The sequence below is a fragment of the Tiliqua scincoides genome, chromosome 1, assembly GCF_035046505.1.
Source record: "Tiliqua scincoides isolate rTilSci1 chromosome 1, rTilSci1.hap2, whole genome shotgun sequence".
Taxonomy (NCBI): Eukaryota; Metazoa; Chordata; class Lepidosauria; order Squamata; family Scincidae; genus Tiliqua; species Tiliqua scincoides.
Genome location: NC_089821.1, coordinates 122,265,091 through 122,292,918, shown reverse-complemented (window position 1 = coordinate 122,292,918; position 27,828 = coordinate 122,265,091). Strand labels below are relative to the sequence as shown.

General features: G+C 40.5%; 1 protein-coding gene across 8 annotated transcripts in view; it reads left to right on the top strand.

The window, feature by feature from the left end:
* The window catches only part of TRAK2 (trafficking kinesin protein 2), a 42,115-nt gene extending 22,817 nt beyond the window's left edge, over positions 1–19,298 (top strand). For 5 of the 8 annotated variants that reach the window (XM_066621941.1, XM_066621420.1, XM_066621491.1 and 2 more), the window contains 12 exons: positions 1,007–1,123; positions 3,124–3,333; positions 4,661–4,739; positions 5,526–5,656; positions 5,770–5,844; positions 6,336–6,473; positions 10,278–10,354; positions 11,166–11,375; positions 12,125–12,417; positions 13,641–13,913; positions 14,516–14,615; positions 15,001–19,298. In XM_066621941.1, coding sequence (XP_066478038.1) covers positions 1,007–1,123; positions 3,124–3,333; positions 4,661–4,739; positions 5,526–5,656; positions 5,770–5,844; positions 6,336–6,473; positions 10,278–10,354; positions 11,166–11,375; positions 12,125–12,417; positions 13,641–13,913; positions 14,516–14,615; positions 15,001–15,670 — 2,373 coding nt within the window. In that variant the 3' untranslated portion in view covers positions 15,671–19,298. The remainder of the gene's footprint in view (positions 1–1,006; positions 1,124–3,123; positions 3,334–4,660; positions 4,740–5,525; positions 5,657–5,769; positions 5,845–6,335; positions 6,474–10,277; positions 10,355–11,165; positions 11,376–12,124; positions 12,418–13,640; positions 13,914–14,515; positions 14,616–15,000) is intronic. The other 3 variants (XM_066621862.1, XM_066621781.1, XM_066621700.1) reach the window with 3 other exon arrangements.
* Positions 19,299–27,828: the final 8,530 nt, after the last annotated feature.

The following is a 27,828-nucleotide window of genomic DNA, read 5'->3' as shown; positions in this document are numbered from 1 at the left end:
AGATAACTGTTAGAGGAAGTGCAGACATGTTCATCCTGCAGTATCTGGGGCCCTGACCGATGCTCCCCCTAAGCTGTGCAGCTGCACCACTCAGTTGAAATGGAAGTCAACAGTTAATAATGTTGTCAATTGCTGAATGCTGGGGTGATGTTGTTATGCAGCCATGGGAAGGCTCTGGTGCAGCTGCACCAATTTTTAGAGGGAACGATGGCCCTGACCTATTAAGGTGCAAACCTGCTGAGAGCCAGTCCACATCTTGGTTCTTTCTCAGTGTGGACTCAGCCAGGATAGAAGGAATATGTACTTCCAACAACATGAAAGTGCCTCATACAGTCCCTTGTGAAGTTGCAAGGCATACTGGGGTGTTCTCTTCAGTCACATGTTCCTCTGTCTCTAGTCATGGATATTTGAGGGGTTCACTTAACTCAGGTTGCTCAAGGCTCTTCCAAAAACAGGAGTTTGCCTTGAGTGCAGGCTCCTGCTTGGCACATACTAGAGTGTGTCTTGATTAGACCAGGGTGCTAATACTTTTACTACCAGTCAGTGTAATGCTGGAAGTGTGTTAATTGTCACATGTCATGTGAAGATTAATCAAACATGTATGTATTCTATGCCAGTATATTAGAGGGTACTTTATGCAGTTTGTGCAATGGGTCAGCATGCCCCTTCCTTTTTACCTGTTTCTGTTGCTTTCTCTGTTCCCAGGATGAGACTAGCATTCTCAGAGCTTTGCTTTGAGTTAGAGCTTTGGAGGTTGCTTTCCCTGATCTGGTCTGGTCTTAGAAAGACAGCAAATTTCTGGCATTAAACTTGCATGTGACATTTCAGATATGATGTGGATATGATTTGACCATTCTTCCCCATCTCATTAGTGTGTTTAAAACACATACGGGCAATGTAACATCTGACTCCAGTTTGTGTATTATAGGAAATGAAGCTGATGCTTCTGAAACCTTCAATTAGTGTTGAGATACAAAATAAAGCCTAACTTGGTATTTCTGAGCAGAAAGATCGGGACCTGGAGTTAGCAGCACGAATTGGACAAGCCCTTCTTAAGCGGAATCATATCCTAACAGAGCAAAATGAAGCTCTAGAAGAACAATTGAGCCAAGCATTTGACAAGGTGAGTAACACTAAACATGAACCATCTGATGTGGTAAGAAGTGCTTGGTTTAGAGAATGTCTGCAACTGAATAAATCCCTGTAGAAGTGTTTATCTTAAACATATCCTGGTGAAGAAGGAGTGCAGTTTGAGTCTCTGTATCCACAAGGGTTCTGTTCACAAAAAATGCAAAAAATTGGATGCAAAAAATTGTGTTAAAGGAAATTCATTTAAAAAATAATATCCCTCTGCTCAGTGATTAAAAACAGCCTTGCTGACCTTTGTAATGCAGGACAAAGGCATCAAGCAGATAATCATTCTATCTCCAGATGCTTAGAACAGCTTCTCTCCAAGGCAGTGACCCCTCCCTTCACTAAGAGCGAAACACAGGGTTAGAATGAGGTGGTAATTGCTTTCCTTTGCATTCTTTCATGTGCTCAGGGGGAAGGGAGGTGTCACTTCACTTGTGTGAAGCTGTTCTAAGAGAGTGAGTGTCTGCAGGCTGCCCTCTCCTGCATTAATGAGGCTTTTATTAAATGACTTTTTTCCTTCTCATCACACTAAAACCATGGGTGAAAAATCTGTGGATAATTAGGTTATGCCTGTAATAGTAATAATTGAAGTAATGTTCAACAACAGAACTGAGTTGTTTGCTTAGTCTCCAGAAGCTTAGTCCAGGACAGTTCAACGTGAAGAGTTCCAAAGATCTCTGTTGTAGATGGAAACCTGCTGATCGAGGGAAAGCAGGTTTTAAATCCAAGGCAGACTGACAGGCTGACTAATTAAAAAAACTAGTCTCTATATAAGGAGGAAAGATGTAAGGGTGGTTGAGGGTGACTTTGAACAACACAGAAATCCACATAGGAAAGTGTGTGCTGCTGTATGTACACTAGCTGGGCAATAGCTGTATATATTGCTAATTGGTTGGGGGGGCACGGAGGCTTATACTTTCATTACTTTTCAAACATTACTGTGACTGTGTGCATTTTTTCCTACACAGATTGAAATTTAGTGCAGAATGTATGGCCAGGGGTATATGTCCCTCTGTATCTAGGAAGTAATGATTGATGTGTACCTGTGAGCAAGTACAAATGTAGGGCAGTTTCCATGCCTTGCTCTTAAGCAGTGGAAGGATTCAGAAATCAAGAGTTTCAGAGCATGCTCCAATGGCACATGATGCAGAAATCTTACTAAATCTAAGCAGGCCTTAGTCTAGTCAGTGCCTTAGTGGAGACTAACTAGGATCTCAAGGTGGTATACATAAGATTTCTAGAAAACAGGTGAAATATAAATGAAATTGCTGTGGATAGTTATCAACACAAAGTGTTACTACATGTATGTTACAGTAGGGTCAACATAGGGTCAACATAGGGTCAGCAAGGGTTACTCGCTTCTCACTGTGCAGAGAGAATATCCTCGTTGTGCCAGCACTTTCACATTCATTTAGCAAGTTCTCAAGATTATCTAATTTTTCCCCCTTTTTTGCTTTAGAACTATTAAAGAGAGATGAGACTGTGTATGTGGAACTTTCATAGCACCATCTTTTACAGTCAGACAGTGGGGAGGGACATGCACCCACCCTCTCCAGAGCAATTGCTGCGTTCCCCCAGCACTAAGGAAGTTTCCTGTCCAGGGAAAGGAGTGGATATAGAATTGGGGTGGGAGAGAAGTTCAGACAAGTGGACCATGACCATGGAATGGGCAGCAACACTTCCTTTCATATTTGCAAATCTGCATATAACAATTATTGTGAGACTGGTTGGTGGAATTGAAAGGTATGCTCATCATTTTAACATATTAAGATCCAAATCGGATAGTATCATAACTGTAAAAATGTTGCAATCATGTACTTTCCAAAGGAAGAATGAATCGGGAACTGTAATGGCAAAGAACAAAACCAAAGGGACAAGTGTAGGGAGGGATACCTTGTGCTTTGCATTGGTATAGCGATTCAATAGAGGTGGTTACACAGCTGTACAATGCTGGCAATGTTCAGTAACCAAAACGCTCTTTGAAATTAGGTTCACCAGCTACAGCATGAGCTAACAAAAAAAGATGAGCTACTTCGTGTTGTGTCTATCGCGTCTGAAGAAAGTGAAACCGACTCTAGCTGTTCTACGCCACTTCGCTTCAATGACTCCTTCAACTTGTCGCAGGGTCTCCTGCAGTTGGATATATTGCAGGATAAACTCAGGGAATTAGAGGAGGAGAATCTTTCCCTTCGAACAAAGGTAACCTACATCCACACGCCGAAAGCACTGAAATGGGGTGGGGAACAAACTGTAAAGGAAAGATCTAGGAATTTTATATACTGCTTCTTCGTTGGATAGTGCTACAGTCTACACATCATTCAGTTGCTTATCCTTTCTCAAATAGTCTTCATTTTAGATTGAAAGTTAATGCTATCACCTGTGGAATGCCTCTTCTAAATTGGAATACACCATACAAAATACAGTTCAGAGAGCTCAATTCCTTTTAAAGTCATCTCCTCTTGCATGAATTGTCTAATGCAGTGGTCTAGAAACTAGAGACCACTGCACACTGGTAAACCATTCCCTGGACTGAATGGAGCTTACTGTTCTGGCACACTGTCTGCCTGGAAATCTAGGCGCAAAACCTGCTGGGGCAACAGAACATGGATGTGGCTGGTGCAGTTTGTGGGCAATCTGAGGCACAATGCGGAAATTCTCCAGCAGAATGGTAAGCTCTGTTCACCCAAGGAAAGGATTGTTGTGGGCACTAGATCTAGCCCACAGGCTGGGGTTGGTCGCCCACTGGTCTAATGGTATCTGTGTTAAATACCTGAATTTTATAAAATTTAGATTTTGGTGAAATGGTGTATAAGGATTCAGACCCCTTGTGTTGCATGACATATTGGTTTATAAAGTTGGAAGGGACCAAAAAGATATCTGGTCAAGCAGGAACCACCCACTATTAATAAACCATAGCAATACAAATCATCCAAGGCAAAATATTGTTCTGGATCATTCTAGAAGTTGAACCAAATTATATGCTGCAGGCAGTGGCAGAAATCACCAGGGTACCTTCTGGTCTCATTTTTGGAGTCATTCCCCTTACTTAAAGAGTGTGTTGGTAGAATAAGGGCCAATCCTATCCAACTTTCCAGTGCCAACAGGACGTGTGCTGCATCCTGTGGTGGTGGGGGCAGTCAGAGGACTCAAGTTAAGGGTAGTCTATAGATAGTATTATCTTGACCATATTAAAAAAAAATTGTCAGGGAGTGGAAAAAGTTCCCTGCTATATCATTTCCCCCTTGTACTATTTAACTCCACATGAGGGGGATTCATACTGCTGGATTAAGCCATGCCCAGCCCACATACAGCTATCCCACACATGGTTAATTGTATTGGGGGGGCTGCATATGCCTCAGAAGAAAAATGGCCTGCACAGGACTCTTGATTATGGATATTTTGGCTGTTTGTGGCCTATAAATCTCATGTTGAAGTTATAGTAAATTCTGATCTGAGGGTGGGGAGGGAAGAATTTACTTAACACTGCATCCATCTTGAACATTAATGCTCATCAATATGTTTGAAGGCCTGCAGTCTGAAGACTGAAACTATGACATATGAAGAGAAGGAGCAACAGCTGGTCAGTGACTGTGTCAAAGAAATTCGTAAGTATCCAGGCAGTATCTTCCCCTGGACACACAGAAATATTTTTGTTTTGGAATAAAACCTTATCAGCTACACATTCTGTGTTCAGAACTATGTATGAGCATTAAGTTTAATAGCACAGGGCTCCTTGGAAGATTTTAGGCTACAAACATCTGTATATTCTTTAATAAGCATGTTAATAACTTTAACCACTAAACGCTGTCCTTCCCTCTGTCATGTAAGAGGCCAGGAGTTTGCAAATAAAGTTATAACACAGGTTGCAGTACAAATATTTTTATTTTAAAGAAATCATAAAAAACAAATAGCTGAAAAGTGAGAGCTTGTAGGTTTTATAGCGGAGGCAATCTTCTTAAAGCAATTTCTCTGTGTTAGAGCTGACAGTTTCCTGTCCCATCTTATCATTTCTCTGTGAGTTTGACAAAGCTCATTATTCCAAACATAAAGATATTGCAGATTATTCAGATCTAGCCCTTATGCTTGATACTGCATACTGAAATACTGGAGTTGCAGTATTTTTTTTTTCAAGTTCCGTTTATTGTAGTAAAATCTCCCTAATAATCAGAAATGCCCATATTGTGTAATAGTGGCTTGCCACACATTTTTGTTGGTGCCTTGGTGTAAGGCACCAAACATTATGGATGTCTGGAATTTGATTTTTTTGCCTTTAGATTTGTTTAGCACTGCTTTATTCTGCGAAAGCTTAGAGGTAGTTTCTGGGTTTTCTTTTAGTGTTCATGCTGGACAGCTGCTTTCTGAACTAAATATTTCTTTATTCTGTTTTTTAGGGGAAACAAATGTGCAGATTGCCAGAATGAGCGAGGAGCTAACAGGGAAGAATGAAGAACTACTTCAATACCAGGAAGAGATCTCATCCCTCTTGTCCCAGGTTGTGGATCTTCAACATAAAATCAAAGAGGTTTGTGTCCATGAAGCCCTGAGAGAAAAGGGTGGAAGGGCAGGGAATTAGTTGTACTACAGGGGCAATTCTGGAAGGGAAGAATAAGAGAACAATTTTCTTTGTGCCCTCAGCATGTAATTGAAAAAGAAGAGTTGAAACTACATGTACAAGCTTCCAAAGATGCCCAGAGACAGCTGACAGCAGAGGTACTGATATAGTCTATCTTATCCGTTTGAAAAATGAAGAGAAAAGGTACAGAAGGAAGGACGGAAACTTGGACGTCCTCCTTGCACCAAATAGGCGAATCATACTCAAACTACTTTTTCCTTACAATTCACTCAAAGATGGAGTGATTGACTGAAAGTTGGGAGATTTCTCTCCTTTTTGATGAGAAGTCATTATCTCTTTACACTGAGCCTTAGAAGTAGAAATTGGAGAACAAGAAATATATTTGTATACAAATCGAGATACAATGTTGGGACCATAAATCTGCACAGTGTAGCTGTGGTGGTGATGAAGAATACTTATATACCACACTTTGTTTTTTCAGAAGTGCCATTTTAGTGCTTCTGTTCTTCACTGATACATATTGAAGTGCGCTACAATAATGCTTCCATGGTTTACATTTAGTTCATCTCATCAGTACTGTTGTCACTGTCTGCCTAATGAATTATATTCACCTTCTATACTCTTCCAGCTGCATGACTTGCAAGAACGGAATGCAGAGTGTCTGGGGATGTTGCATGAGTCACAAGAAGAAGTGAAGGAGCTGCGCAGCAAAGCTAGCCATGCTTCCCTTCTCTGTCGCCCTCAGTCATGTGGAGCATTTCCTGTGGTAATATAACCTGAGCTTTCTGTCAATGTAGCACATCCCTCTAGTTCAGCAGAATCTTTGATAATGCCAACTGGTTTAAGTAAAATGAAACGTCAAGGACAGAACTTGGAAGTGACAGTCTTTGTCCTGTGGAACTTCAGAGAAAATGAACTTGCAGTTTCTAAGAGATCTAATAGTTTCTACTCCATCTGTGATTCTATCTTTTCAATTTAACTTCCAACTTCTTGTTTTTTTTAAACTTACCCTGTGTCCCCCAATTTGTTGTATTTATTGCCGTAGGACACAGATCAGTTGAAGGAAGAGAACAGGCAACATTCAAGAAGTGTTGAGTCACTACTTGTATATAAAATTGTGCGCGCAGATATGTGGTTTTGGTTTTTGTCAGTTTTCCTCCAATCCTAATTCAAAGTGCTGATCTTGGCCTTTAAAAATCTTAATGATCTAGTACTAGGCTACCTGAAGGACTGCATTTTCTTGTATTTGCCTGCCCAACTTATGAGATCTGCATCAGAGACCCTGCTCTCTGGCCTGCCACTGACAGACGTTTGGTTGGTGAGACCAAGAGATCAGGGGTTTTTTTTTGGTGGTGGCTAAAAATAGATGGAAGCTGAAAATGTTTGATTTTCTGTTCTCATTAATATTTTTAGCAAACCCCTTTGGTCTCTTGGAAAAGTTATCTAAATATTAAGTAACTAACTAGACAAGTTATCTTCAAGTTCTGCATGAGCAGTATACTGGTATAGCCCTAAAACTGCAATTTTGAGTTTGGTTTCTCAGTTTAGTTCAGGGTTGTGTTCACTCTAATTTTAATATAGTAAACTTCCATGGAGACCTCTCAATCAATTACCTTTCTTCCTGCATCCAGGAGGCAAGACCAGATATCCCTGATAGATCTTTAATCACTTGTTTGTGTGTCAAGAAACTACCATAGAAAGAACAGTTGCTTAATTTTTGTTCATCTATTTTAAGGAAGAAATATTGGGGAAAGTTAGTCATCAGATGCTGTAAAGATGTTTGGTCTTTAGTGATAAGTAGTCAGTATTACTCATACCAGAGATACCACTGGTGTTTGTGTCACCTGGTGCGAGAATTCATTGCGTCACTCCTATCATGGCCCTCCTCCCATACTAGACCATACAGAATAAATTACAGTATCATAAGCACAACCTAAATGCAGTGGCATCACTAGGGTTGGTGTCACCCCTTCACTTGATTTATTTATTTAAATATATAACGGTACAGGTCACCCAACAAACTGGTAACCAACAAAAAAACCAGTGGTCAACTTATGGCACTCACACAACTGAATAAGGGTTCTAATATTAGCTCTGATACATAGCAATGAGCAGGGAACTTTATTGGTTCCCTGCTATCAGAGAACAATCATTGTTCCCTCATAGGCTGTCAGAACAATCAGTCTCATTGGTCAGTTCTGAGTTAAGAAAACCCACTTTTGTTACATAAAGCAGTTGTGTTTCCCATTTCTGGTTTTTTTCACCCTAACATTTACTAGAATGTGTATATTTCAATGCGGTTTGCTTCATTGCATTTCGCATTAAATTTCACATCAAATTATATATAACATGATTTATTCAAAAATACCAAGATTTCACAATTTTGGCCAATAGTGGTATCACACACATCTCTCACCCTGAGTGTTTTACCCAGTGCATCCACAGTGCCACTGACTCATACAGACTATGGAAAGAGTTATTAGAAGCTCATATAAAAAGATGTTGGTAGGGAAGACATGCAGACCTTGATGGGAAGCATAATGAAACATTTGGAGAACTCTTTTGTGGTTTTCATTGCATGTTACACGTTGTTGTTGGCCACTTGGCTGCATAGTTGGGGCTCAGATTTATGCCTTACTGCAGTGGCTCTCACACATTTAGCACAGGGACCCACTTTTTAGAATGAGAATCTGTCAGGACCTACTAGAAGTGATGCCATGACCAGAAGTGACCTTATCAAGCAGGAAAATTTTTAGCAATCCTGACCATACTTACCCAGGAATAAGTCCCATTTACTATCATTGATAAAAGAATATACATAGTAGCATGTTAAAAGTACAGGTCTGTAACATTTCCCCCAATGCAGTCACATACCATAGTAGCATCGAGTCTAATATATTAAAAATAAAATATTGAAATGAATGGGGACCCACCTGAAATTGGTTTGCGACCCACCTACTGGATCCCAACCCACAGTTTGGGAAACACTCCTTACTGATTACCATGGAACCTGATATAGGTTGTCCCTCAGTATCCTTGCGATACTGGAACATTCTTGAACCCATGTGGATGCAGAAATCTGCTGATAGTTGAATCAATGGATTTGGGGCCCCTTAAAACTTCTGAAAGTGACTGGATCACAGCTCCATTCACCTCCTGAGGTCGTGTGTGACTGCCCGCTGGGCATCAGAATGCCTGTTTTGGGCAACAAAAAAGCAACTTCTGGTTTCTTGTGGATACTAGAAGTGACATTTATATGCATTAAAAGGCATTCTGTTTATGGTGGATTCTTGTGGCCGCATGAAGGTTGCTTTGTTTTTCATGATGCAGTAGTAGGAAATTTTGCAGTTATTGTAGGGCAGACTGGTTGCAGCACCAAACAGTTAGTGGGTGGCATCTGACTCCCTTGTCCCTGCTTCACCCTTTAAATGGAGACAAAGTAGAAATAACTGGGAAGAGTAGATTGCTTGCACTACCTCAGACAAGAGGAAGTTAGCTGGGGGAAACCCCTCCTCCTGGAGAGCCAAGAACCCCCAAACCCAGGGTTCCTCTCCTGAAGCAAGGCTTAAAACCCCAAAAGGGCAAGAAGCTTATTTAATGGCAATGCAATATGTCAAAACAATGAAAGAGAAGCTGCAAGAATAAACATGGCACAGGTGATCTTACAGAAGGTGAGGTGATAAAGGCTGGTTAGGATTCTGAAAGCAGAAAATAAAACAAATCCTGATGCCCCTTACTTGGTATAGTCCCAATCCTTCTTACACTCCTCCAAGGTCCTGAGACTCAGACTTGCAGCAAAGTGAGCAGGTCAGCTGCCCCTCAAATGCTTCAAGTGTGAGCAAATGTGCACAACTTGAGTTTGACCTGTGGGATTGGGTACTGGAGGGTTACCAAGTCCATGAATTTCCCACTCCTGGAAATCAGGTGGTCTTTGCAGTCTAATGAGGTGGCTCAAGTGCAGGACCTTTGTTTACTGCCGAGTTGGGAAAAAAGAAGATAGGGTAAAAATAGATACTTTAGTGGAATGACTCAGCAGTCCCATGCTGAGGTAAGAGTCACTGAGACAATAAAAGTCCAAAACGGGTAAAACTAAAAAGGAAGTTCAGTGATTTTTCATAACAAGTGTACATTAAGTTTCTGATTTGGAATAATGGAATATTCATTTGTCATAGCTGAGGATATAGAATTCTATAGTAGTTCAAAAATTACTCTGTAGAAAAAATGGTTAGAGTACCTCGCCTCTTGTTGGTAACATCTTTTGTTTCTTTTTAAAATTGTCTTGTATTATAAAATAGTTTAGAATGGTTGGGGACAATTAAAAATAGTGATGACTCGCTACTGGGTGAGCACATCAATAAATACAGATAAAGAATCCAAGCTTACTACTTAACCCTGAGAAGGTCATGAAAATGCAAAAATGTCAGTGGAATAGTACCTGAAACTTCAGGTGTTCATTTGGGTTATTTTCTCATTGATGTTGGGCTAAGCAGAAAGTATAAATTATTTATTGATTCTACCTGAATATTTTAAGAAACTCATTAAATCCTAATATGTTCTTCACTACTTTAAGGATTCTTTGGCTGCAGAGATTGAGGGGACAATGCGGAAGGAGCTGAGTTTGGATGAAGAAACGGTCTCCAAACAGAAGTAAGCACCAGTCTTGACTTTCAACCCTTTTTTTTTTTTTTTAAATGTCACAACACTCAGAAGTGCTAAGATAACAAGTTTAGTGTAGGTGGACCTGGATGCCCAAAATGCTCAGGCCCTACCACTTGGAACTTTCTTGAGGATGTCTGTTCTTTATATACTCGGAGAAAGATCTTCAAGGACAGGTTTTTGAACAATTATAGAATGTGTTCAGTAAACACTCACTGAAGTTATGTTATTCACTAGTATGTTAAGGCTTTAGAATTGTATTCATTTTTCTATTTTTAATTCAAAGTAATTTCTAGTAGTTGGTTGTTTTAAGAGATGTTGGTGTTGAAGGGAATTAACATTACTTGTAAGTAACTACAAGGCCAGATTATCTCTCCTAGAAATGGTACCCCTTACCCCTGAAACTTTTCTCACCCTTCTGTATTTTTTTTTAAAGTACATTTCCATGTAAGCCTGTGCAACATAAGTACACATAAGGTGTACTGACTGATTGCAGTCCTGACTCTAGATGCTATGGAAATTTCTGAATACCTGTCATCATCTGCAGCTCTTTCCTTCCTCTTTTTTGCAAACATCTACAGCTTCCTTTTCTGTCATTATGCTATGGGAACCGTTGCAGCATAGCTGCTTCTTCCACCAACCAAGTAATATGAGAAGCATTAGACCAGGTGGGAGGAGTTGCCCATCTAGGCCTCTCATGTTGCTCTAGCAGTGGAACAAAGTTTATGCCAATGTAGTATTTGTATATTTCAACACAGAATTGCAGTACATTTTAAATATACATTGTTCCCTTTCTCTTTAGGATTCAGCAAAAACGAGTATTTGATACCGTCAGAGTTGCTAATGGTATACGCCATTCTGCTTCATGTCCTGCCACGCTACCCATTCCAGGGTCAAATCGTTCAAGTATTGTCATGACAGCAAAGCCTTTTCATTCTGGCTTGCAACATGTGGAAGGAAGATCACATCTGTCTCAGAGGACCAGCTCCGAGAACATTGACAAGTATGAAAAGTAGGTTATATTCAATTAGACTGTATGAACTGAGGAGCTTTCATTGACAGTGTTTAACTCTGCACTTCTCCCACTCCACCAGTTTGTAGGAGTTCCTAGTACTCAAACACTGAAAATACAGATCTCTTTGTTTTCTGCTGAGTGTATTTTACTTCTGTTAAAGAATCTTTATCTTCTTGTCATCCCTGCAAGGCATTTTGTATACAGATTATATTTATCCTTATTGCTATGTACTGTGTGGAAGATATTTTGACTTAATTAATATAATTAAATTAATTAATTAGACCAGAATAGAGAAATCTTGGAAAGTGTATGAGCAACAAGGAGGAGTGCTGCTTTACTGTCTTTGCACTGACTTTCTGAGTAGTCTAAGAAAGATGGCATAGGTCTGTCATCCTTAAGTTCAAAACTTATTCAGCCTGGGACAAGCTTTGTTCTCCCTCTGTAAAATGGACATTGCCATGTTGCAGGTAGAATTAGTATCAGGACTGCATGTAGTTTGTCTACATTTTTTCCTTTTAGAATAACATGTTGCTTTCTTCACTCAAAGCAGTAACCTTTTTTAGACCACACACTATATATGACTTTGAATTTATCTACAAAAGTGAAGAGAACCAGCTGTGTGTTCCTCGCTCTATCTTATGGTGCCATTTTCTTCTTCCCTACTCCTTCTTAAACTGAAAGGGAGGAGCCTTGTTATCGGCAACTAAATTTGGTATGGCTGTAACTCTTCCTTTTGTATTTTCCAGTAGGAATGATCAAAAGCTGGGCCATGTCTCTGGAGAAGATTTAGCCATTGCTCTGCACAGGCTTTCCCTCCGTCAACAGAACTACTTAAGTGAGAAGCAGTTCTTTGAAGAGGAACAGGAGCGCAGGATACACTTGCTGGCCGACCAAAAGGAAGAGCCCAGCAGCTGTAGTACACCAGTGGAGAGCTGCTTTTCATTGGGCAGTGGTTCAGAACTTACAGACTTTTCTGGAGTGTTCAGCAACATGCGTGTCCTCTTCCCAGAGAAACTACAAATTGTCAAACCCCTTGAAGGTAAGAACAGCCATTTTTCACTTACTGTTCAGTGTACACAGCTCTTTGCTGTGGGATTAATATGTCAGGTTTATTGTCTCAGTTTATTCTGACAGTTGGGCCTGGGTTCAGATGTTATCCACCAAGTCCACTAAGTGGACTTGGACAAGTTGTTGTATCTAAGGTTGCTTCCAGATTGGTACTTCTGCTATCTGGCAGGCATATTGAGTATGTATCTTGACATTCACAAGGCACACGGTTACTGAGCCTGCTCTCTGAGAGGCTTCATCCATACAGCAGACTAAAGGCAAACAGAGATGTGAAAACCCCCTATCATTTCGTATCTTTTTCTTTTCTCCTTGTCTACTTAAGCATCCCAGTTTAGTGCAAAACCAACCATTTTGGAATCTACTGTTGGACAAACCCCTAAGCCAGTGATTCTCAAACTTACCTATGTCATGATACCCTGGCAACCTCTTCTTGCTGGCTTGGCCAGGTGCCACCATCTTGGATCTCATAAAATCTCAAGAGATCCAAGATGGTGGTTCCAAAATCTCACAGGATTGGGTGCCACCATCTTGGATTCGCTTTACCCAAGACAGCATTGCCTAGGGAACAGGCAGGAGGGGCGACTAAGCGCCACTGTGAGTTTGCCGCAACACCCTAAGGCAGCCATTTTCAACCACTTTGCTGTGGCACACTGGTGTGCCACGAATGGTCTCCAGGTGTGCCGCGGGAATTTGGGAGAGAGTCATTTATCAATGGGACCATTGAGGGATGTGAGCCCCCATTGACAGCACAGTGCGCCTTGTCAATTATCAAAAACCTGATGGTGTGCCTTGACCATTTTAGTGCCTTACCAGTGTCCCATGATATGAGAGAGGTTGAAAATCACTGCCCTAAGGTGTCACAACACACACTAGGAACCTCTGCCCTTGAGCTCAGATCCCTTTTGGGGATGACCAAAACAAAGAAATTTAAAGCTTTTGCCCAGGAAAAGTGTTACCTAATTTTAAATATATATTGATGTCAACTTCAGGTTTCTGCTTCAAAGGAGGTTGTCTAAAATAGCCGTCATGTAGGGAAAAGCATGCTATATTGTGTGCTGTTGCCTTGTAAAAATCCTTTTGGTCTGATATATCCTTTTGGTTCACAGATGCCAATTATCCTTTTTTCTGAATTAAGCAGTATGGTATGGAAAAGCCCCAGCTCTTTGAGATTTGTTTGTATTCCTTTCTCAATAGGCTCCCAGACCCTTTTCCACTGGCAGCAACTGGCTCAGCCTAACTTGGGCACAATCCTGGACCCACGCCCTGGTGTTGTCACAAAAGGTTTCACACCACTGTCTCAAGATGTCTATCACCTCTCTGATTTGGAAGAAGATGATGAGGAGCGGGATGAAGGAATAACCTTTCAAGTACAGCAGTCCCCTCTGGAGGAAAGGAAACCCACAGTGCCAAAGTCAGTAGCTGGAATCTTTCTGCCACCTGTTACATTAACAATAGTACCCCTCACTGGTAAGTACTATAGCCTTTGTGATTTGGCTTAAAGCTAACTAGGGCTCCAAGCTAGTTTAAAAAAAATGGCTAATACAAACTCTGGTTAGCATTTACTATGTTAATGTTGATACCAACATGAGCCTTAATTATGGCAGCAGAAAAATTTGGGGGGAGGGTAATATTGCATGATCACATACTACATCCATTTCAACTGAGTTTCCATCATTCAAGTCAGTCCAGTCAAAATTTCTTACTGAGGATGACTTGAAAATGTGTATAGCATTTACGTTCAGTTTGACTGCATTTGGTTTGAAAGAAATGGTTATGCTTATTAACTGAACATTTCAAAACATATTTGAAAGGGTGTGAAGCAAAGTCCAAATTATGTAATGAATGGCAACTTTTATTAATTTCTGGAAAATGAATCATTGTATTAATGTGTATAGCTTTTAAAATATGGTTTTGTACATAAAAGGACTTTAAGGATGTGTTGACAGGTTTTTGATGTACTTTTCCAAAAGGAAACATACATTATGATTGTAGTATGTATGTTAGTTTATAACAATATTGATTTAAATTTTTAAAATCCTGATCTTATGTGTATTTTGTTTATATTTTAGCTTCCAATCCAGGAAAATGTCTGTCCTCTACAAACTCTACATTTACTTTTACCAATTGCAGGATCCTCCACCCATCTGATATCACACAAGTTACTCCCAGGTAAGAAGGCTCTTGGCATTCTCAGAATTCTTCACACCTACAACATACTCTCAACTTCTAACATTTTCAAGCGATCTAGAATTTAATATCCAGACAGTACTTTATAAAATGCGACAGCTGTGATTGCATGTTCATATTTTAGAATTTTTGAAAGAGGGATGGAGCAGGAGAGGAAAGGGTATACTGGAATAGTGTCATGTAAGGGAATATGTAATGTATACTGGAATATTGTCATGTAAGGGAAGGATCGCATGAATGCGATTTAGATGTTGGTTAAGGATATAGCAGTCCTGTCCTTGACTCCTGGAAGCTGTCACACCTCTTCCTTTTTGGGATGATGCTAATGGTATTCAATGTGCATCTTTTTTCTCCCTTTGTTTTTCAGCGCTTCATATTCTTCCCTGTGCTCTGGAAATAGCAGCAGTATAAGCAGTACTGTTACAAGCTCTCCAGCCATGTCATACAGACTTAGTATTGGAGAATTCCTCACTAACAGAAGAGACTCAACAACCACTTTCAGTAGTACCACAAACTTAGCTAAACTTCTGCAAGAACAGGGCATCTCAGCCAAGGTCTACAACAGCCCAGTCTTTGAAAGAGTGCCTCTGATCCAGTCTCCCAAGATACTTGCTGTTCCTTCAACACCACCAAATTCTCCTCTGCACTCCCCCTGTCCTTCCCCCTTGCCTTTTGAATCTCGAGCAATCATTTCTGAAAACTTTTTGGCCTCTCGGCCTGCAGAAACATTATTGCAGCTATATGGACAGAAATTGTCTAATCCTCCTGATGCAGGGCAACTGAAGATGAACCTGGTGGAGAGACTAAAGAAGCTAGGTATTGCCAGAGCTGTCAAACATTCTGAGGCAGGGGACAACAGAAAAAGTCAAGGGGTGAAAGTTGGTCTCCAAAGGCATGACTGCACTGTGTATGTCAGTGCAGGTGGCAATCTAATGGGTGGACTGCGAAGGAATCACAGTCTTCCTGTCTTGGTTGGGGCACTGGGAGGTCCTGTGGGTGCAACCTCATCAAAAATGGGAGTTTTGAAGGAGGACTAAGTAGTTTAGCGTGATTGACTTTTAGTTGATGCAATGCATGAACTTGGGATATATGCCCTGATTAAAAGGATGTAAGAGTTGTAAGACACAGGTATATGTTGAAGGAGGAAAGAGTGGGGGATAAAGTGGAGACTTTGCATGGAATACAGAGAAGTAAATTAAGAGAGATGGGGAGCCAAAATTCAGTCTTGGAACCAGTGAAATTGCTAAATGTTTGAGTAAGTTCTATCCTTGGGAGTATTTTGTCAGGTGTTATCTGAACAATTCTACCACTTCATGTAGTTTTAAGGAAAGGAATAAAATGTCTATGACATACTAGATTAGAACAACAGATAAATCTATTTTTCAGAGACCCCAGTTTATATTCCATCAGTATCTTGTATTTTCAGTTTGTACATTTATTTGAACTCCCTTTTTAAAAACAAAGTCACAAGTTCAGTGCAGAAAATGCTTCTGATGTATAATATCTAGGAGTATAGAATGACAATGACAGATCTCCTTTTGCACAAAAAACTCAGGCAAATATTGTTACAAAAAGGGAGCTAAATCGATAACTTTATACAGGGTTATATTTATTTGATCTAGAGAGTTGATGGTGAATTTGGCATTGTATCTCTGGCTGTGTTTGGGACATGTTCAGTACATAAACCACAGGCTGGAAATGTTCTGGTATAATCTCGGATTTAGAACATAACCCAAGTCTGTGCTTGCGATTGGACCCATGGTCTCTGGAAAGCTCTGTTTTATACAACAAATTACTTCAAGTCACTTTTTCTGATTCTTAGCAGGCTTGCACTGCGCCCTTTCATAGAGGACACAGTCCAAAAGATCTGCTCTGTAGTTGCAAAAGTAATGTGCATAACTCCAGTGGTAATGGGAAGCAAGATGGCAGCTGTGTTTGAAGCTGTGGTAGACACGAGTATTGCTTTGCTAAGAACAAAATCTTTCTTCTCAAATATGAGACGTTCTAAACCGTAATGTAAATCAATTCTTTGATATATATTTTGAGTTTTCCAAACAAGTTGATTTTGGACATGGCACAAAGGCAAGAAGAGAGGAAGTACTTGTACCTCCCTGTTTTCATGCTTTTTGTGTGATTCAAAAGGGAGTTTGCAGTGTGTTAATTCTACGTGCATTTAGATTGCTATTTCACCATGGGGTGCGAATCTTTGCACCCGGTCATGTATGCTTGCAGTGAGTTGTCTGATGAAACATTTGTTTATAGTGGACTAATGCACATAACCAGGTCCTTTGCCGTGAGCACATCTCAACTTTGCAGACAAAAACGTTTGCATGGTATGAAAATGAAGCACAAATGTGCTATATGACTTGGTGCTTAGTTATGAGGCAAGTTAGCAAGGAGACCATAAGGTCCAGTTCCTGCAGGATGTGTCTAAAAGCTTTAAATAGTTCAGATATAAAAATATAATGATGATTGTGTGTTGCTTACTATAGGGCTTTTCTCCTCTTAATCAATCCCTTGTGGATTCTTGATAATTTTTTAAATGGTTTCTGGGAAGCAAAAGTTTTTAAACATGCCCAGATAGTTACCCAAGTACTCTTTTCAGCTGCTGTCTCTGATCATCCATGAGAATATAGTACCAACATTAGTTGTGGAAACTGACTAAACAAAACCTACACATGGTTTAAAAAAGTATGTATATATACATTACTGTACACGGGTTAATACTATTTTAAATTATCAGCACATTCTAAAATTTTGATAACTTTTAATGTGCATTTCCTTAATGTATAAAACCTTGCTGCCCTTAGCAAGATAAATAAAAGGGAATTTTGTTTAATTTGCTCTCCATTAAATTTGGAGTCTATATCCTGCTGTGTTTTTACAGTACTTGGGAAAGATCAGGTAATGAAATGTTAGCATTTGCCCAAGATAACCAAAAGAGTATCTATGGGGAGAAGCACAATGTATCAGCTAGAATGAAGTTGATATATGTCTAATATATGTCATCTGTAAATTTCTGCTCTATTCTTTAAAAACATAGTAACCTCGATTGAATGACGTTCTGACTTTGCAAAAGCAGCTGCTTTTTGATTGTACTAATTATAAGTGGAAGGAGCATTCCCAGTGAACTAACCTTCTTCCCACAGATCACATTCATGTAAAAAATTAATTTTGTAAGTGTACTTGTGCCAGTAAATGCATGTTCATTCTTTTCAAATTTTTGCTGCTGCTTCTTTCAAGAGGTTATCTGAAGATATCAGGAAAGTTCAGTCTAACAAAAGTGAACCCATGATAGGAGATGGACTTTTTTGCTATGAATTGCGCTCTAATAGAATGACAATTAAAAAAACTGTTCATGCTCATACCTGTTCTGATGCATTTTGTATGGAGTTACTGTAGTCCCAGCTTTTAAGAAAATGAGCTGAAAGCAGTAGCATTTTTGTGCCAAACTCTTTAAGACGTGACTCCAAGGATAATTAATAAAAGATAGGTACCAGTGAATCTTGGTTCAGGTACAGTACAAGTGACTGTATGCAACATCCCAGATTGGTTTGGTGTTGTAATGCAGAACTGGTTTGGCCAACATTAATAATGAACCTGTAGGATGTCTTGAAAGAAATAATTATCATGAGGAAGAAAGCAATTCAACTGGCCTTCTCTTTACTTGCAAATATACTTTGAAATGTGTACTGTACTTGGGTGCTAAATCGACATAAAGACACACACTCCTTTTTCATAAAACACAGATTTAAAGTTTACCAACCAGAACAGTATCTTGTAAGTCAAAATCATTTAAATCAAAATGTAAGATTTAAGACCCTTTCCAATTTTCCAGTGCCAATGCAGCCCCAGGATAAAGAAAACAAACGATTCCTTACCTTGAGGAGGCCTCCATGACTGCTGCACCCAACAGAAGTGTGCAGCACACACTCCACTGGCACAGCTGCATCAGCACTGGGAAGTTGCATAGGATGGGGCCTTCAAATTGTCTACAACCAGAAATAAAAACCTATAAGTCTAACTGAAGTGCAGAATATTTTGTATTTTAAAACTAAGATCTTTTAAAAATTCTATCCAAATGTGAATTAAAGTCATACTACTATCCATACCTGTCTGTCAATATATGGCAATATAAAAGCCAAAGCTGCTTAGCTGAGTATAGAACAATGACCATTTATGTAACTGGCTCAATTAGATAGTTGCCACTCTTCTCACTGGATAACGCTTGACCTGTTCAGGGTATAAATCTAAATGAAAGCTCTGCTTCGTAGCGCATGTCTTTTTAATATAAACAGAATTGAGAGGTCTCACTATGTTACCCGAATCTTATTAGGTATAAGTATGCTTTATGAATTTTTAAATTTCTTCGTTTCTTAAACTAGAAACTGCAGAGTTTACACCAATACATATCTTAAAGCTATTGCTGATCAGAGTTGCCAGGCAGAAAGATGAAATTTATTTCAAGTGAGGAAAGGCAATTTTCTGTAATGTAAAGCAACACAGAAAAGAGCAAAGGTTTGAAATACCATCCCTTTTGCCATTCCCAACAGGTTGCGTGTGTTTATGATCAATGACAGGTGTGTGGTGCTGCATAAGTTTTGTTTTATAGTGTAATGCAAGTCTGATAATAAAATATATAGAAGTTCTCTTTATATGCAATAATGGTTGTACAGTTATTTGTTTCGAGCATTGCTAATGTTGATGTAGGGAATCATTTGATGGTGTCTTTCCATTGCCATAAAGCCAGGTACTGCTTGTTTAAATTTTGCTAATTATGTATCTGACCAAAAAATTGTAATGGAAATATTGAATATAAGCAATCAAGATATAACTGGCATAGAATTTGACACACATGACTATGGTCATACATGACTCCAGAACATAAGAACATAAGAACAGCCCCACTGGATCAGGCCATAGGCCTCCTGTGGCAAGGACTTCCACAGAACAACCACACACTGAGTAAAGAAATATTTTCTTTTGTCTGTTCTAACTCTCCCAACACTCAATTTTAGCAGATGTCCCCTGGTTCTGGTGTTATGTGAGAGTGTAAAGAGCATCTCTCTATCCACTCTGTCCATCCCCTGCATAATTTTGTATGTCTCAATCATGCCCCCCCTCAGGTGCCTCTTTTCTACGCTGAAGAGGCCCAAACGCTGTAGCCTTTCCTCATAAGGAAGGTGCCCCAGCCCAGTAATTTCCTTTGTCGCTCTCTTTTGCACCTTTTCCATTTCCACTATGTCTTTTTTGAGATGCATTACTCTTAAATTAGCACTATTCAAATAATTATCCAGGGTTCCTACTCCTGTCTGTTGCTTCTTTATTCCTGTCTGGTACACAATGTGTACATAATCCAGAATTGATTTGCATTTATCTGGTCATATGAGTTAAACTTAACATTGAAAAGGTGCCTGTACAACAAAATGAAAAACAGCCTTGAGTAATTGCACATGGCCCTTGCTAAAGCAAGAGCCATACAAAAAGAGCAGAAATACTTACAACTGTTTACAAAAGGCTCCAAAAAACGTTACTCATAGTGTTCACTATAAACTGATCTTTGTCATAAGTACACAAAACCAGGTATGAGCATTGCATGTAAAACCTGCAACAGTGTAAGACTGGTTGGGATAAACTGTCTCAGGGTTACAGAATAGGCAGTCGGAGAGGACTCCCTACAAAGTCTGAACCAGAGGACTTTATTTGTGAAGAGTTGAATTGACACATACAAGCAATACTTGGATCTTCATTCCAGACTCTATGGGACATAGAAGAGCAATGCTCTAACTGGGCAGGCCTACAGGTGTGACACAGCCTGAGCCTGGTTCTGCTATTCAGATTCTGATGACTTATGAAGGTTTGGCAGGATGTGGATATTTTCAGCATGCTGTAATTAATGCATATGGGTTATTGATATGAAAAGGTGTCTTTTCATTCAAAAGTACAGTAGTTGAAAAAATTTCTCTTTTCTCCCTTCCTGCTGCTGCAATGCTGTAAAGCAGGGGTCTCCAAACTCCGGCCTGGGGGCCAGATGTGGCCCGCAGAAAGCCTCTATTCAGCCCCCAGCCAGCCTGTGATCCCCTGAGAGCCTCTGGCCCAGTTCACCAAACAGAACCAGAGTTGTGCTTATGTGTGCTTTATTTCCTTGGCTATGTTGGTGCTTGGAGAAATCCTGGACATTTGAGCCCATTCATTCTAAGTTCCATCTCTAATGTATTTATTTAAACTTTATTTTTAATTTTTTTTTTCCTGGCCCTCGACACTATGCCAGATATTTGATGTGGCCCTTTGGCTGGAAAGTTTAGAGACCCCTGCTGTAAAGAAAAAGAGTTGTAAAACAGTGCAAATGTGAGAGATTGGCCAGATCAAGTGCTGGCAAAGGAAAACTGCAGGGAGATAAAGCAAGGACCCTCTTAAGTTGTGGAATATGGGCACCCCTGAAAAAATGGACACTGTTCCATATCAGTAAGAGTGGAAGCTGGAATATACAGTGGGCCTCTCAAAACCAGCTATATTTTGTCAAGGCCAAAGAGTCTCATGCAACCAGGTGTAGAAAAAGTTTTCTCCATATTAACTTAATGCAAAGGGAGTTGCTGGAATGTAACATGGGCAGAGTTCTGCATTCCTTCCCCCCTTCCCCCAAGAAAGTCAGGTTGACAATGTTCTAACTCAAGAGACAATGGACAGAAGAGGTCACAATGGTACAATTGTGGAATCTACAGGAAACTTCAATCTTAGACCATTCCAAACATAAGAATTTGGATTGTTTAATGCAGCCAAGTGATGCAGGGAAAAGTTGCAACACAACCATCCACCTGTGCCATCTTTGATTGTTGATGCACTGGTGTAGGCAAAAAAGGATGGCAGAATCATCTCAACCCTATGAAACAAGTATGAGTGGGAAGGTGGGATCAGATGGGCAACCTTGTCTTCATGGAAAGCACATTGTTTAGGCAATTTATTTGAGAGCAAGTTAACAATCCTTTTTTAAAAAAAATAAGTGGATTTAACTATACAGAAGAATCAAGCTATTGTGTGTACTGTGCCTTTAAAACAGAATGGTGGGCTCCAAGCAATAAACCTGTTTCCATGGTGAGAAAGAAAGCTCAAATCAGCTGTACAGAGCGGAAGACTGTCAAAGCACCTCAATTCTTAATGTTTTTCCACACTTCAGCTTTAAAATACAGGGACAATTCCTAAGCAGCTCAATCTCTTTAACTGTAAGTTTTTCTTGACTGATTTTAAGTGTGCCAAATTAACAGGTGATCCAAGGCAGTAGTGACTGGTAGTTAGCATGCTCCCTTCCTGCTCTCCCCTGTTTAACAGGCAGCTAAATGGGGATATTTATAACAAATAAAACATTTAAAGCCTAACAAAAGGGAATAACAGAGCCTAACAAACAAGTAAAGAGAGTAGGGAGATTAGAATTTGGCAGGAAAGGGCTTTTAAGAAACTCAAGGAGGTTCAGTAATACCAGGTGCTTGCAGATGGCACTTAGCCACTGCAGAATCTCATGTGCTTGCTTTAAGTGGAAGCTCTGCAAGTTAGCCAGGAGTTTTGAATGTGGCTGAGGGGGGAATATGCAATTCAATTCACAGCGGAGAGACAAGCAACAAGGAATGAGCAAGTGCAGCTACACATATTTGTAATCTGATTTACTCAGAAGTAGACCCCACTGCTTTCCATTGGTGCTATTCTTAAGTAATGGTGCACTGAACTGTAGCCTCAGACTTTGTTTCAGATGGAAATGAGGATGTCATCCTGTTGTTTAAAAAACCAGACCTCTGCCAAACATTTGCAAAATGGAAGGAGGATGCAGAAGGGTCAGGTGTGATTCTGCCAAAGAGAATGAGATGCACTTGATGTAAATGGAAGCCTTGGGCCCTGGCTTCAGCCTTGGACTATTGTGTCCAGTTCTGGTCACCACATCTCAAAAAGGATATAGTGGAAATGGAAAAGGTGCAAAAGAGAGTGACTACTGGGCTGGGGCACCTTCCTTATGAGGAAAGGCTACTGTGTTTGGGCCTCTTCAGTCTAGAAAGGAGACGCCTGAGGGGGGACATGATTGAGACATACAAAACTATGCATGGGAAGTATAAAGTGGATAGAGAGATGCTCTTTACACTCTCACATAACACCAGAACCAGGGGACATCCACTAAAATGGAGCATTGGGAGAGTTAGGACAGACAAAAAAAATTTCTTTACTCAGCATGTGGTTGGTATGTGGAACTCCTTGCCACAGGATGTGGTGGTGGCATCTGGCCTGGATGCCTTTAAAAGGGGATTGGACAAGTTTCTGGAAGAAAAATCCATTATGGGGTACAAGCCATGATGTGTATGCGCAACCTCCTGATTTTAGAAGTGGGCTATGTCAGAATGCCAGATGCAAGGGAGGGCACCAGGAAGCAGGTCTCCTGTTATCTGGTGTGCTCCCTGGGGCATTTGGAGGGCCGCTATGAGATACAGGAAGCTGGACTAGATGGGCCTATGGCCTGATCCAGTGGGGCTGTTCTTATGTTCTTATGGCTTGCTTTTTTCTCAGCCAAAATGTTAATTTTGGCTGCAGCTTGCTTCTGAGCCTGGTTGCCCTTTTTTGGAAGACATTAACAAGGTGCTTATGCAGTAATGTGTGCCTTCTGTGTAATGCAGGGGTCTCCAAACTACAACCCAAGGACCGTAAGATTTTCTGTGGCCCTCAGCAACTTTTGCAAATGTTTGACATCTTCACTCATTATAGATCATTTCTCAGTTAAGCATGGCGTTGTTTCTTTATAATAGTCACATTTTTCCGAATCATATCATGCTTGATTACAGAAAAGATCCAAGTAGAACTTATTCATTCATTTAAATTTCATTCATAAAAATTGTTTAAAATATATGGTTTGGCTCTCATACTGAAAAGTTTGGAGAACTGCTGTTGGTGAGGAGGACACTCACACCAGTGAGACAACTCTAGCTATTTAGATGCTATTTCTTATTTGCTACCTTGGCATATGTGCTGTTGGTGGAAAACCGTTTTGTGATGATGGCTTTATGTAAAGGTAGAGGGACTGCTTATAAGGTATTGTGTGTGTTCATATGAATAATAAAAACGCCTTTAAGTCCATTAGACTGTGTTGGTGAATTGCCTCAAGGAACCTGATATAATGCATAACATCTTAGTTTTGGTCTCTAGCAATTTCATTTAAAAGATCTTGGATATGAAGACTAGAAAAGCCTTCATATCCAAAGATCTTGGATATGAAGACTAGGACAGCTGCCTGGAGTCAGAACAGATCATACTGGTCTGTACTGACCAATAGGCCAACAGTAAAAGTCAATTTCTATATACCCTAGATCAGGGGTGACAAACATAAGGCCTGGGGGCCGAATGCGACCCACAGAAGGTTTTTATCAGGCCCTCGAGCTCTCAGCACATAGCAGTGCTGAGGAAGCACATGAAAATTTCCCATGTCTTGAAATACGATCAAGATTTATATGTTTTCTGTTCTGTCATTTGCAGCTAATGAGTTCCTAAGTGAGAAAAAGTGCTTATTTTTGGTTATGACCTGTTTAATGACATCACTTCCTGCCTAATGGCATCACTTTTGGCCCTCAGCAGGCATCATGAATGCTATTCGGTATGAAACATGTTTGACACCCCTGCCCTAGATACTTGCCTATAAGGCAAGAAATCAACCTTAGATAATCTCCTCGCCTTGTCTGCGGGCCACTCAGGGGTCAGGGCTTTTCAGGCATGTTGTGGCAACCAGGAGATGCCCAAAGGAGAGTAAAAAGACATGGAGAAGAATAAGTTCTCTCCTTCTGTCTGGGCTGTTCCATTATACCAGGGGTGGGCAAACATTTTGGCAGGAGTGCCACATCATTTTTTGCATTAGGGGCCAGGAAAAAAAAAAAAGAATCAATTTACATTTCAAATCTGAATAAATTTTCATAAATGAATATATTAGAGACGGAACTTATATGAATGAACAAATTTTACTGAGCTTATTTATAACGCACATGAGAACTACAATACCGGCACGTCAAACCACATGAGAACTATGAACGGTTTGCCACACACCTCTTGCACAGTGAAAACATACAGACCAAGCCAGAAACACATCGAGACATAAGTTGTTCAGAGGCAATGGGGGGGGGGGAGGTTAAAATAACACCCAGAGAAAAGCAGAAAACCCATGGAAACTATAAAAGGCCTTGCTCTAACTCGACCTGCAGCTTGTGTCTGATGGTCACGCTGGCAGTCGTGGGCCAGTGCAGGCTCCAACAGTCTCCAATGGGCCAGAGGTTCATTGGAGACTGTGGGCCAGATTGGGGGTCCCCGCGGGCTGCAAATGGCCCCTGGGCTGGCGTTTGCCCACCCTGATCTAGGCACTTTTCTCTTTTCTCCCTTTTTCTTTTTTTTATATAGAAATAGGGCAACTGAATATACAACCGTGACAGAGGTTTAATAGTCATTCTCTCCCCTGGAACTCCAAAGAGATGTAGTATTTTGGGGCGGGATCTCTAACCCAGGCATGTCAAATCCATTTTGTACATAGGATCAAACAACATTCATGTTGCTTGCTGAAGGCCAGCAGTGACATAATTAAACAGGAAGTTATGTCATTAAGCAGATGACGGCTAGTAAAAAGCGCTTTGTTCTCGCATAGAAGTAACTGCAAATGGCGGAAGAGAAAATGTGCAAATATTGGTCATATTTTCATGATATGGGAGAGCCAATTAGCCTGCAGTGTTTCTTGCCTTCAAAGTCCTCCTTCTATGTCTCCCTCTCAGAACCCCAGCAGACGTGGTGCTGCTGTAAGAGCAGTGCTAGGAAAGCCCAGTTATCATGGGGGAGGGTCTGGCCAGTGGGCCTTATGTTTGACACAGATTCAAACCAGGTTCTCTGACCAGATTCTCAGCACTTTCATCAAACTATACAGGTTGAGCTTCATTATTTGTGTGGGTTCCATTCCCAGAACTCCTGTGGATGGCAAAAAAAAAAAAGCACTAAAGCAAATCCATTTAAAAAACAAAGCTCCCTTGCTCCAGTGATTTAAAAACAGCCTTGCTGACCTTTATGTATAATTTAAGAGTCATTAAGAAGACAATCCATCAATCAGTCATCCTCCAAGTGCTTAGAAAGGCACTCCACTCAGCCCCTCCCTTCACCAATGCAAAGTGATCACCTTTCTTTCATATGCTCAGGGGGAAGGTAGGGTCACCTGGAGAGAGAAGAATTGATGGATTGTCAGCCAGTAGCCCCCCCCCCCATACTAAGGAGGTTATCGTTAAAGGACTGTTCAGTTTTTAAAACTGATTTTTAAGGTGTGCATTTTTTCCCTTCTCCAAGGGAACACATTCCTTCTCATTTGCAGTGGCCATTCATGTTGAGTCAAATCCATGTATAAAAAAATCTGTATAGAACAAGGCTGGACCTGTAATACCCGTGGTATATTGATTGGAAACCATAAGAGTTAAATTGATGGGGGAGGGTGTTCACTTAGGCCCACTGCAGGCTTTGGTCTCTCTTTGCATCTCTTCTCTCTGCTGATCCAGAAGCAGGAATCCTGGACACAAGGTTCACAAGACCCTGAGTATTCTTTACATGCCTAGACAGCTGGGATCAGTCACCATATAGCTATATGCCCTTATCCATGTTTTTTTCATGTGTTGGTTGTGCTACAGGAAACCAACAGTTCTTTACTACTTGCCCACCATCTTCCTCCTTCAGATTCTCTGAACCTCTTTGTGTTCAGAGAACCCAGTCTCTGTGCTGAGAAGTCTCACTTTAGCATATATTTGTCATACTTATTTAGAGAATTGCCTTGTTTCCCAGTGAGAACAATCTAACAGGGCATTATGAGTTCTGAAGCTATGTTTTACTTTCCACCTGCAGGTTTTTGATCACCCAAGTTTCCTGATCAGCAGACATGGCCCACTCACAGTTTGTGTACTGCCCTTGTTGGGATCCTTGGAAGATAGGATGTAAAAGGCTTTTAAGAACCAAAACCGGTCAACTGAATGAGAAGCCCAAGTAAGTTAAGGGTATTAGGGCAAATCTGGGAGGGGGGGTAGTGCACATATATGCATCTCACACACTATATAGACTACTGACCCAGAATTTTTCTGTAGAAAATAATTAATTTACTAACTTCTTTATTTATTTCAAGTGTGTATAAGCTGCTTCTCCAACACATGTTCAAAGCAGCTTACAAGAAATAGCACTTAGAAAGTAGTTATTGTAATAAAAACTAGAGCAAATGCATAACAAAGTAGCTGCAAAGTACAAAAGAGCCAGTCAAAGAGAAATTCATCTAGGAGGAGGACCAGTTATAAGGAGAAGTATTACAATACTTCCTAAATGAAAGCAAAGGGGAATAATTCCTCAACTCCAAAGGTAAATCAACAGGTTGCATGCAATGCAACACAATTGCAATGCATGCAATGCAAAAGGTTGCATTAAATTAAAATCTAAGAGAATTCTAGAAAGGGTCACTGGATTTCAAAATGCTGTAATGTTGATTTGGATGTAAAGCTAAAGGTGCCTGTAAATCACGGATGAATCTGTATGGTATGAATGGATTTTTGCAAAACTCATACTAGAGTTTGACAGCTTAACCCGAGTTACTGCTCCATTCCCCCAATTTCCTCACCTCCCAGCAGCATGCATGTGCAAGTGCATACACCAGCACACCCTTTGTACCAGAAGCCCCCACCCTGAGTATATACATGCACACATGTGGGGCGCCTATAAGTAAACTTGCCTTCTCCTGTTTTTTGTTAGCACATGTGCCATCACTTGTTTAGTGTTGCATATCCTTTGAGCAAGCCAGGCTACCACCACCCAGCTAGTTCAAAGGAAATGGTAGGGGAGGCGGTTGTGGGAACCCTGGCAGTAGCGGCCTTCTCTGCTAGTTCCTACATTTCTCCTGCCTTGTCTTCACTCCGTTTTGAAATCAAGCAGCTTCCTTTTTGGAAAGGGGGGCAGTGTTTCTCCCAACTTTCTTTGCTTTTGGTCTGCTTTGTTGCCCCATTTCAAGAAGGGGAAGGGAATAGGATCAAGATGAAGCAGCTGTGGAGGGTGACCAATGGATGCAGAGTGCTGGTGTTGCAAGGTCAGCAGCAAAGTTCAAAAGCAAACTCAGTAGGCAAGAGTGGTGATTGTCTGCAAGCTTTATCAACGGGCTTCTCATGAACTCTTGTCCAAA